This window comes from Neomonachus schauinslandi, chromosome 3 (genome assembly GCF_002201575.2).
Source record: "Neomonachus schauinslandi chromosome 3, ASM220157v2, whole genome shotgun sequence".
NCBI lineage: Eukaryota > Metazoa > Chordata > Mammalia > Carnivora > Phocidae > Neomonachus > Neomonachus schauinslandi.
This window is the reverse complement of record NC_058405.1, coordinates 75237773-75250252: the sequence shown is the minus strand read 5'-3', so window position 1 is coordinate 75250252 and position 12480 is coordinate 75237773. Positions and strand designations below refer to the sequence as shown.

Sequence of the window (12480 nt, the reverse complement as noted above, 5' to 3'; positions counted from 1 at the left end):
TCCCTACCTCCTGCCTCTGGCAACCACTAACCTGTGCTCTGTATCTATGACCTACTGCTGCCTTTTTTTTTTTTTTTTTGAGTGCATGTATAAGTAAAATTATGTGGTATTTGTCTTTCTCTGTCTGACTTATTTCGCTTAGCATAATAGCATCAAGGTCCATCCATGTTGTCCCAAATGGCAAGATTTCCTTTTTATGGCTGAATCGTATTCCATTGTGTATATGTGCCATATTTTCTTTATCCACTCATCCATTGATAGACTCAGGTTGTTTCTATAGCTTGACTATTGTAAATAATGCTGCAGTGAACATGGGGTGCATATACCCTTTTGAGTTAATATTTTCATTTTTTTGGATAAATATCCCAAATTGGAATTGCTGGGTCATATGGTAGTTCTATTTTTAATTTTTTGAGGAATCTCCGTATGGTTTTTCATAGTGGCTGTACCAATTTACATTCCCACCAATAGCACACAAGAGTTCCACATCTTTGGCAACACTTGTTATTTCTTCTAACCATTTTAACAGGTAGGAGGTAATCTTTCATTATAGTTTTAATTTTCATTTCCCTGATGATTAGTGATGTTGAACAAATCTACATGTATCTGTTGGCCATCTGTATATCTTCTTTGGAAAAATGTTTACTCAGATCTGCCCATTTTTAATCAGATTGTTTTTTTGTTGTTGTTGTTGTTTTTTTTGCTCTTGAGTAGTATGGGGAGATATATATATCTATATATATATCTATATGATATTAACCCCTTCCCAGGTATAGGATTTACAAGTATTTTCTCCCATAGGTAGGTTGCCTTTTCATTTTGTTGATGATTTCTTTTGCTGTGCAGAAGCTTTTTAGTTTGATGTAGTCCTACACTTGTTTATTTTTGCTTTTGCTGCCTTGCTTTTGGTGTCAGAGCAAAAAAATCATTACCAAGACCAGTTTAAAGGAGCTTACTACCTACATTTCCTTCTAGGATTCTTATAGTTTTGGGTCTAACATGAAAGTCTTTAGTCCATCTTGAGTTAATTTTTGTATATGGTATAAGATAGTGGTCCAGTTTGATTATTTTGCATGTAGCTGGCCAGTTTTCTCATTTATTGAAGAGATTGTTTCTTCCCCATTAAATATTCTTGGCACTTTTGTCAGAAATTAACTGACCCTAAGTGTGTGGACTTAATTTTGGGCTCTGTTTTCTGTTCCATTGATCTATAGGAGTCTGTTTTTATGCCAATACTGTACCATTTTGATTAGTATAGCTTTGTAATATAGTCTGAAATCAGACTGTGTGGTGCCCCTAGCTTTGTTTTTGTTTCTCAAGATTCCTTTGGCAATTTGGGTCTTTGTAGTTCCATATAAATTAGAATTGTTTGTTCTATTTCTGTGAAAAATGCTGTTGGACTTAATCTCCTTACCAGTAATCAATCTAAGATTTTCTGTTTCATCATGATTCAGTCTTCGTCTGTTGTATGTTTCTAGGAATTTATCCATTTCTTATAGGTTGTCCAATTTGTTGGTATAAATTGTTCATAGTAGTGTCTTATGATCCATTGTATTTCTGTGTTATCAGTTGTAATTTCTCTTCCTTTATTTCTGATTTTGAGTCCTCTTTTTTTCTTGATGAGTCTAGCTAAAGGTTTGTCAATTTTGTATATCTTTTCCAAGTACCAGCTCTTAGTTTCATTGATCTTTTCTTTTGTCTTTTCCCCCTCTATTTCATTTATTTCTGCTCTAATCTTTACTAATTTCTTCCTTATACTAACTTTGGGCTTCATTTTTCTTCTTTTCTAAGTTTTTGAGGTGTAAAATTAGGTTGAGATTTTTCTTGACTTTTGATGTAGGCATTTGTCACTATGAACTTCCTTCTTAGAACTGATTTTGCTACATAAGTTTTACTATGTTGTATTTCCATTTTTCTTTTGTCTCAACGTATTTTCTGATTTCTCCTTTGACCCACTGGTTGTTCAGAAGCATATTGTTTAGTCCCCACATATTTGTGAATTTTCAGTTTCATTCTGGTAATTGTTTTCTAGTCATACCATTATAGGTGGAAATGATGCTTGATAGGACTTCAGTTTTCTTAAATTTATGGAGACTATTTCATGGCCTATCTATGATCTATCCTGGAGAATGTTTTTGTGTGAGTGCCTCTTTTGATTACAGTTTTGTGACCAGCTATTTCCCTCTTTCTGGCAGTCATTTTCCAGAATTGACAAGAGAACCATCGTCAGATGATTTTTGGTAAGTAGATTCTAGCACTTCTTGATGCTTTAGTGGGAAGGAACAATTCTGTATTACATTTTTATCTGAGTATTTTATAAATAAAATTTCATGGTTATTCCAAGAGAGAACCAAATTAAAATTTTAAACATGAATATGGTGTTAAAAGTGTAGTGGAACTACAGGGATTTAACAAAAAATAGCAAGTCCTTTGTTTAGTACTTCCAGCTCACTCCCCACTTCTTAGCATAATGTCTTCAAAGTTGTAACATACATATTGCAGCATAGACCAGAATTTTATTCTCATTAAAGGCTGAATAATATTTCATTGTGTGTGTTTACCATATTTTGTATATCCATTCATCTGGTGATGGGAATTTGGACTTTTTCTACCTTTTCTAGTATGAATAATGCTGTTATGAACTTTGGTATAGAAGTATCTGAATCTCTGCTTTCAGTTTTTATGGGTATATATCTAGAAGTGGGATTGGTGGGTTGTGTGGTAATTTTTAACTTTTTGAGGAACCACCAAACTGTTTTCCACGGCAGTTGTACCATTTACATTCCTGTCAGTAACACACAGTTTTCCCATATCCTCATGACACTTGTTAATTTCTGTTTCTTTACTATATTATAATAGCCATCCCAGTGGGTGTAAAGTGGTATCTCATTTTGGTTTTGATTTGCATCTCTCTTAGGATTAGTGATGATGTATGCTCATATTTTAAGATTTATATACTAACAAAGCTGATTGGCAGGGCTGTGTGTAGGGGAGACAGTGTAGTTGATGTCTGACTGGTTTCCCTATGGGATGATCAGCCAGGACCGACTGTTTACTCTAAATGATAAGCCTTCCATGGCTTGCTGGGTGCAAAAGGTTTAGTTACCTGGCTGCAAGGGATGAGGGAGGGTTCCTGCAGGCTGACTCTTCCTCAGATGGACTTGGAACCCCTCCTACTTCCCATGTTCCCCTTATCAGACAGGTACCTCTGGCTGCCATTTCCTCAGCGTTCCCAAGGTTTTGCTGGGGGCATCAGCTTGCATTCTAGGCGCTTCCCCTCGTAAGCTGCTGGTTTCTGCTGTACTAAAACTCTGACAACCAGAGTTCAGACTGACATCACCTTGATTGTGGCCACTTCTTCCATTGTCTTTGTCCTGAAGAAGGAGATTCAGGAGGAAGTGGGAATCCAGGAACATACCTAACCGTTCATACTTTCTTCAGTGTGATAGCACATAGCCATCATATCAAGCTTCCTTCCTCAAAATTATTTGCCTCCTTCTCTCTCCTACATATGAGCTCTGGCCATAAATGATTGCACAGATGTGATGCAATCATTCCTCTTATTTTACCTACTTTGAGCAGATACTCTGAAGTTTTCCATGGTAGGAGTTAAACAGACCAACCAAAGTGACAAAGTGTTGACCCCTGCCTGTTTCATCTCCTTGTAACTATGTCATTGTTTATAGCAACTTATAAAAATATTTTGCTTATAGTAGGGCTAAATTTTTCTGTCTCAAGGTTTGAAATAATATACAGTATTCCAAATATTTAAAAGTTTAATATAAATCTATAGGCTTTTTAGGTGTAGTTCTTCTTGAAGACAGATTCTTACTAGGTTTGGGCTAATTTTAAAGGAACTTCTGAACTGAATAAATATTTTCTTGTCTCTCCCACAGCCGGATGCCTCCTCCCCCTAGTGACTCATGTGACTTTGATGACCCCAGGCTCTTGAAGAACATTGAAGATCATCACGTAAGGCCACCATTTTGCTTCTAGGACATTACATAGCTTATGGTGCACTTCTATTTATGTGTATGTATAGTGTCTTGAAATTTGCAATTTTAGACCTTGGGGAAGAGATGCAGTTTTACTTTTCTGGTGTTCGTATTCAGGGAAGTGATCTTAAATAAATGGTATGTGGTTAATACTCTGGATAAGTTAATGAAAAGCTGAATTAAATATGTGGTGAAGATAGAAAGTTGCACATCAAGATTGAGATGAGTCTTACCATGGAATTCTCTAACATTGTGGATTTCTTTTGCTTTTTAAGAATTCTCTAGTACTATTCACAGTTGTGAATCTAAGAGGTCATGCATTTTAGAAAAGCAATCTCAATAAGCTTGGACCAGGATAATTTAGGGAAGGAAAGTAAGGCAGAACAACATGTAGCATTTGTAGCATCCTACTGTGTGCCAAACATTTGATGTGTATTTCCTTTAGCACTTGAGTCACCCCAGAGAGGTGACAGGAAGCTGTGTGAAAATATTGAGTTGGCCAAGAGTTACCAGCAAACAAATCTAGAAATGAGACTCAGAACCTTAGTCTGTTGGATTCTTAACTATGACATCACATTATCTCAACTATTCCAACAAACCAGGATTAACTATAGGATAGCCTAAATTCGTTTTAAAAGCTACTTTGAAAAATACCAACTTAGGAAAGTATTTAATGATTGAAGCATTTTGTAACCGGTTTAATCAGTATAGATTAGACCTGATATTATTTTTTTCTGAAAAAATTTCAAAGTTAGGTACACGTGAACAAAATTAAAACTTTATCATTCCAAAGTTTTGTTAAGGTACAAATATTTTTAAGACTTTCTCTGAATTCACAGTGAGGAAATTTCCTGTTCTCCACTGCACTTGCCCATTTGTTGATGCTAAAACCTTCCCAGCCATGGTTCTCAAATGTGAGTGTGTTAAGGTACCCATGTCTACAGGCTGGGATGCAGACATTCTGCTTCAGCCCCCTGTGATGCTGCTGTAGTGGTCCCAGATCACACAGTGGGTGCTGCTGAAGTCCATGCTCTGTGTCACCCTCACAGGCATGGATGTGGTCTTTTTTTTTGAATTTCGATGTTAGAGGTAGGTCCAACTACTAGGCTAGAGGCTCTCCAAGTAGAAGAGTGGCATCTCAGAAGAAACTTCTGTAGAGGAGGGTAGCTTTAATCAAGGATGTCAGAGGACACATGGGCCCTGTGAGGACTTGCTTTCAGAAAAGAGGACTCGGGTATTCTCAAATAGTACTCAGAGAGTGTTTAGGTTGCCTAAATGTGTCTGTTTGGGTTGGGGTGGTGAATGGGTAAGAAGGTGGAAGGGTGTCCTAGAGGCTTAGGAAACTGCTGTCAGTCTCCTTTCAGGAAGTTTGTTTTCCTGGCCCAGATCAGTAGGTGAGAAAGCAGCAGAGGAAGTGAGGTGAGCCTAGTGCATGGAGTACCTCGGGATCCCAGTGTGGGCTCAGGAACAGCAGGACATGAGTGGATCCCTGTTTAAGTAAGAGACTCACTTATCTATTCATTCATCTTGGTAGTTTATATCAGTCACCTTTGTAGGAACTAGGGAAAGAGATGAATAAAAAACACTCAAGGGATTTCTACAGATGTAAAATCACTAGGCGCCATTGTATACCTTTGCATCATAGGAATAGGTATGGTAACACTCCCTGAGAAGGTGATTTTGTTTTGTGTAGATAAAGGAGTCTTATCTCTTTGATGGGTGTTAAGGCTAACATAATTGTTGCAATGTGGGCATTGTGGGCACCCACACTGGATGGTATTTGCATTCACCTAACATGTGGGCTGGTATAGAAAACCAGTGGACAGGGGGCAAATCTCATTTGGAGAAGAGATCATTGGGAGACACACTCTATTTGCTGCTGGGATCTCTATTTTTGGAATCTTGAAATACTGAGCTCAGTTAATTTATATACACATATAAGACGTTCTCTTCAAAACTGAACCCATGTGTGTGTGCTGGGTTTTTGACCGCTGATCACATGCTCTTCTCTAGCCTGTCCTCTCTTGACCTTTGAGTGGACATCTGAGCTTGGATCAGGATCCTCTAATGGGCATTTCCTGTCTCATGGACAATGGCAGGCGTTTTTGGAAGGAACCCCACTCTTAGAGAAATTAGTGAGCTCCTTTTTTCTTCCTTTTCCTCCTCACCTTCTACTCTCCTGAGCCAGATTTCCTTTTATTCCAGTGGGAAGGCCATTGAGAGTAGGGGCAGATGCAGCCCTTATGAAAAGGAAGCCCTGACTTAGGTTACCATAAGCATCAATGAAAACATGAAGACTTTAAAGGCTATTTTAATCATCTGGACACTCACAGTTCATTAAATGCATAATGTGGCCATGGATTGGAGAATTTATTTTCTAATTTTTTAGTAAAAGCCTACTTGCCTAAGTTCAGAGTTTTTTTTTAAACTATGTTCATTTGAAGCCTTCTGAAGTGTTCTTCATCTTGGCTACTCTGTGAATTATCTCATTGACATTTAACATCTAGCTCAACTATAAATAATGAAGACCATAGGCTCCAATATTTTTCTTTCAGAAAGTGTGAGATTGGATTAAGTGTACCTAATGGATTTTTAAAACATTTTAAATATGGAGCTTCTTAGATCACTTGGTTATTTTGCCAAAATATGGTTGAAGAAAGGGAAGAAACATTTCAGGATTTTAGCCTATGGATATCCCACATTCTTAATTGTCTTGGGACCATTGACTAAAATTAAAGCATTTGGACCAAGAAAACCTTTACTTTCCTCCCAAGAGAGTACTTCCATCTGCTACAGAACTTTTGTTTTTCCTGGGTCATCATTTTTGATTTTCTGGGTCCTTTATGACTATGTTTTAAGCTTTGTTTGGGCTGATAGCCAAAATGGAATTTGCCTATTAAAGAATCAACCTATGGAAAATTTCAAGGAATGGTTCATGTAGTCCTTTGATTACATTGCTAACCCATGACTTCCTATTGGTGGGATAATTTCCCAAAGACTTACCAAGGAAGATCATTCATACAACCTTTTTTTTTTTTTTTTTGAATGCTTATGCCTGGAACTTTTGAGTTGAGTCTTCAAGAAGAAATTGTTTGTATATGTACATTTAAATACTTTATAGCTGTAATTTGGTGTGCCAATTTTATACATGCCTAGTTTTCTATTTTTATATTTATCAAATAAAAAATACTCATTTCTAGATATATAAAGCATTTTGTGCAGATTAAAATCTGTTAAATGGAAGACAAATATTTTATGATTATGAGGTACCTAAAATAGGCAAATTCATAGAGACAGAGCAGAATAGAGGTTATTAGGGGCTAGGGAATAGTGAGAACAGGGAGTTACTCTTTGATTGGTACAGAGTTTGTTGGGAAGATGGAAGTTTTGGGTATAGATATATTGGTGGGTACACAGCAATGTGAATGTTTTTAATGCCCCTGAATCATGCACTTATAGATGGTTAAAATGATAGAGTGTATGTATATTTTTCAACACATAAAATTAACTTCTAAAAAGATATATATACATATATATGCATACATACATGTATACAGTCTTCAACAATCAGTTCTTTGAAGTTATAAAAGGCTTTTCTCGGAAGTTACAGAAAAAAAAATTATTTTCAAACACGGAGCACTTGTTTAAAATAGATTACAAACATCCACAGGCTGCAAATGGAGTTCGTCTCCTTTCTCTAATTTATTATAGAATGTCAAGTTAACTAGAGAACCAAAGTTAGAATGGCTTTGTCTTAGGGATTTTCTTTTTATCTTTAGGAATGTTGTCTGTCCTACCACTCCAAGTGGAAACTTAATTTGAGAGTGTGTGCAACTCCTCTTTATAGCTCTCAGAAATATTTTACTATTTGCTATGAAATCAAAGATCCTCTTTCATGTTTCACTATGGGATGAGGTGATGTGCTGGACTTCATAGTTCACAGATGCAGGAGAAAGCAATCTTTTTTTTTCCTTTCCACATATGACATTTTTATATATGTGTTTCTATCTCATTGAATTGTCTGTGGAACTGGTTGTTGCTGATCACCATTTACATCAGAGAGAGAGAACAATAATCCCAGGTCAGTGAATTACCAATGTAAGGCCCTGTATGGAAGTCAGACTCATCCTTGGCAGCCTTTCAATATTTCCTTCAACCCCTGACGCTGAGGCCAATACTGCCAAAGAGCAGGCCCAAGACCTAATTGTAAAATTGGCAGAACTTCTTAGAAGGGCAGAATTGGCAGCCTCACAAAATCATCTGCACCAAAGTCTAGTAGGAAGGACACCCTGGGACTAGGGTTGGGGTCTCCTGGGTAGATGCACCTGAGCACCTGAGACCCCCAGATTCTTCTGGAACATGTGGGCCTGCAGAAGTGGTCTAAGGCCCTTCATAGAAGATGGTAGCTTCCCCGTGCTCCCATGACCAGGTCTCAGCTAAAGAAGATGCCTTGCCAGAAACTGCATATCTTCCTCAGGGTCTGTCCCCACCTCCCACCTTAGCCCCTAGATCAAGCCGGGGGACCAATTTCAGCACGGCAGACAGGGGCAAAGATGGCCCTGCCAGTTTGGAAGAGGGATTATTCACTGAAGGGGCTGCAGGGCCTGGTAATCCACACCAGCAAGGACGGGAGAGCGTGCCTGAGAGCGAGGCGTGACAGAAAGTGGCACAAGGGAGAGTGTGTTGGAACGTGGGACTCTTTTGTTGTTGGCAGTCAACAGAATGCCTCTCTTGGAGGGCCAGTTCTCTTAAGCTGCTGTGATGACTCTTGGAAACTTGGAAGGAGTGGTGGCCTCTCCTTAAAAAGCAATTTATTTTCACTGCAGAAAACTCTCATATAAAGAGAAATATTTTTTTTAATCCCCTAAATTCCTTTTTGTCCTTTGCTGCAAATTACTGTTAACATTTTAATCTATTCCTTTCCATACATGGGAACACTCACATAAAAACACACTGAAGATAATGAGATCATACTGTATATAATTTTTTTTATCCTGCCTTCTCAAGAAATTAACATTATGTTGTAAGTATATCCCCTAAATGCTAATAACTAATATTCCTAGAGATGGTCACTTTTCACTTCAGCAAAAGATTCCATTACCTGACGTCACCGTGGTTGATTCCCAGCACCCTGTTGGACGAGATGTGGTTAGGTGGTTTGGGGACTTGGTTCCAGTAACAGTGCTTAGGTCAGGGGTGGAGCCTGACACAGTTTTGGCTAGTGAGATATGAGGAGAGGTTTGCAGGTGGGGAAGGCGATCTGGAATCGAAGCCCAATTGTCACAGTGCTTTTGGGTAAAATTTCTTAGCATTTTTGTAGTATAGACCTTGGAGAACCTGTAAATCCCCTTACTTGATTTCACTGAACTATAATTGTGCATGTCCTTTTCCTGAAGACTGATAAGAAGTAGCCATGTGAACAGTTATTTTCTTCCATACATCTGCTCTTAAATCATATTAACAGGTCAGAGGAGAAACTACAAATGTTTTAAAATATTAGTCACTGTCCATTTGTGACTAAAAAGCCAAGACAAAAACTCTGCAAAAATTAGAAAACACAGAGTTGTTTCCTGAATGTGCAAATACAAATCTCTCTTGAATGCATAGCCAGCTGCCTATCAAACAGTGAAAAATTAAAGACCTTGGCATTAAAATAACCCAAGGACAAGGAGGCCTGATGTCACCCCTGGCTTTGAACATCCTCCTGAAAGCGCTAGCCCAAGTGGGCAAGTAAGAACTCAAGTGTATATGTTAGAAAAGGAAAACGTCATCATCTGTGGATGATACAATAATTGGCTGCCTTAAAACCCAGGAGAGTCCACTGAAACTTGGAGAACCAGCAAAAGGTTAATTACAATTGGACATGAAATTCATTTATCAAATTCAGTGTTTTTACTTACATCTGAATGGACACTTGTGAAATATAATAGAAATAAGATTCTATTCATGATATAAAAAGCAGTAGATAAAATGCCTAGTGCAGTGCCTCATGTATGGTAGACATGTAGATATTTTTTGAATGAATAAAAAATTAATTAAGAAGAAAATATGCCAGGACATATATTTAGAAGTGTTAAAAGCCGGGGCGGAGCAAGATGGCGGAGGAGTAGGAGACCTGGATTTCGTCTCCTCTCAGGAATTCAGCTGGATAGGGATCAAACCATTCTGTACACCTACAAACCCAACAGGAGATCGAAGAAACGAATAGCAACAACTCTCTGAACAGAAAAGCGACCACTTTCTGGAAGGTAGGACGTGCGGAGAAGTGAATCCGAGGCGATATTCGGGAGGATAGACGGCGGGGGAGGGGTTCCGTCGGCCGCTTCTGGCAAGTGATAGAGCCGCGGAGCACAAAATCGGAACTTTTAAAAGTCTGCTCCGCCGAGGGACGTCACTCTGGTGGCTAAGCGGGGGGTGGAACCCTCCGGGACAGTGTGGGCTCAGGACCCACGGGTCACAGAAAGACCGGGGGTGCCTGAGTGTGGCAGAGCTCCCAGGTAACGGAGCAGGGAAGCCAGCTGCAGAGGCGGAGCCCATGCGCCGGCTCTCAGCCTGGGGTTGCCATAAACCGTGATCCGCGGCACAGTCGGGCCCCTGCTCCTCCAGCAGGGACCCAACAAGCGGCAGATCCGGGGAGACTCACCTTCCTCCCCCGGGAGGAGCCGCGCGGGAGTGCGCCGCAGGGATCTGCTGGGTTTGGAGACTCCACCCGGGGTCGGGTGCCAGAGATAGAAACGCGTGGTCACAGGCCGGGTGAGCACGGAGTGCGGCTGGAGACCGGGGAGCCGGGAGTGACTGACGGCTTTTCTCTGGGGGCTCACTGAGGAGCAGGGCCCCGAGTTCTCGGCTCCTCCGTGGCGGAGATTGGGAGGCCGCCATTTTCACTCTCCGCCTCCAAAGCTGTACGGAAAGTTCACAGGGAACAAAAGCCCCGGAGAGCAAACCTGAGCAGATTACTTAGTCTGGACCAGGCAAGGGCGGGGCAATTCTGCCTCCGGCAAAGACATTTGGAAACCACGGCAACAGGCCCCTCCCCAGATCAGAGAGAACAGCCAGCCAAGACCAAGTTTACCGATCAATGAGAACGGCAGAACTCCAGCGCTAGGGGAATACTGCACATAGAATTCATGGCTTTTCCCCATGATTCTTTAGTCTTTCAAAGTTAATTTTTTTTTAACTGTCTTTTTTTCTTTTTGAATTTTTCTTTTTCCCTTTTTCAACCAACATCTTATCAATCCCTTTTTTTAAAAAAAACATTTTTATTTTTCATTTTTAGAGTCATATTCTATCCCTTCATAGTAGTTACCCGTATTTTTGGCTTATATATATAAGTTGTTCTCTCTTTAAAATTTTGAGATAGTTTCTTCTAACAGATTAAAATATACCCTAAATCTCTAGTATATGGTGTTTTCTATTCCCCTGCCTGATCACATCCTCTCCCTTTTTTTTTCTTTTTTTAAATCCTCTTCTTTCTTTTTTTCAAACAACTTCTTATCAATTCCTTTTATAAAATTTTTTATAATTTCCATCTTTACAGTCATATTCCATCCCTTCATCATATCAACCCTTATTTTTGTACATATATAAGTTTTTCTTTCTTTAAAATTTTGGGAGGCATTTTCTTCTAAAAGACCAAAATACACCCCAAATCTAGTGTGTGGCACTGATCTATATACCAGCCTGATCATATTTGATCACCTTCTGGTTTTTTTGTTGTTGTTGTTGTTGTTTTGTTTTGTTTGTTTTTGTTTTTATCTTTATCTTTTTCTTTTTTTTCTTTTTCTTTTTTCTCTCTTTCCCTTTCTTTTCCCACTGCTTCAGGTCTTTTCTGATTTGTTTAGAGTATATTTTCTGGGGACGTTGTTACTCTGCTAGCATTTTGTTCTCTCATTAATCTATTCTCCTCTGCACAAAATGACAAGACGGAAAAAATCACCTCAACAAAAAGAACAAGAGGTAGTACCGACTACCAGGGACCTACTCAATACGGACATTAATACGATGTCAGATCTAGAGTTCAGAATCATCACTTTAAAGATACTAGCGGGGCTTGAAAAAAATATGGGTTATTAGAGAAACCCTTTCTGGAGAAGTAAAAGAACTAAAATCCAACCAAGTAGAAATCAAAAAGGCTATTAATGAGGTGCAATCAAAAATGGGAGCGCTAACTGCTAGAATAAATGAGGCAGAAGAGAGAATCAGTAATATAGAAGATGAAATGATGGAAAATAAAGAAGCTGAGAAAAAGAGAGATAAACAACTACTGGATCACGAGGGCAGAATTCGAGAGATAAGCGATACCATAAGACGAAACAGCATTAGAATAATTGGGATCCCAGAAGAAGGAGAAAGAGAGAGAGGGGCAGAAGGTATAATGGAGCAAATTATAGCAGAGAACTTCCCTAATTTGGGGAAGGAAACAGGCATCAAAATCCAGGAAGCACAGAGAACCCCTCTCAAAATCAATAAAAATAGGTCAACATCC

General features: G+C 39.1%; 1 protein-coding gene across 1 annotated transcript in view; it reads left to right on the top strand.

The window, feature by feature from the left end:
- The window catches only part of LOC110570256 (phospholipid-transporting ATPase IB), a 599207-nt gene that overhangs the window by 157096 nt on the left and 429631 nt on the right, over nt 1–12480 (top strand). Inside the window, exons 15-16 of the mRNA XM_021678237.1 lie at nt 2196–2240; nt 3897–3972. Of these exons, the coding sequence (XP_021533912.1) occupies nt 2196–2240; nt 3897–3972 (121 nt within the window). The remainder of the gene's footprint in view (nt 1–2195; nt 2241–3896; nt 3973–12480) is intronic.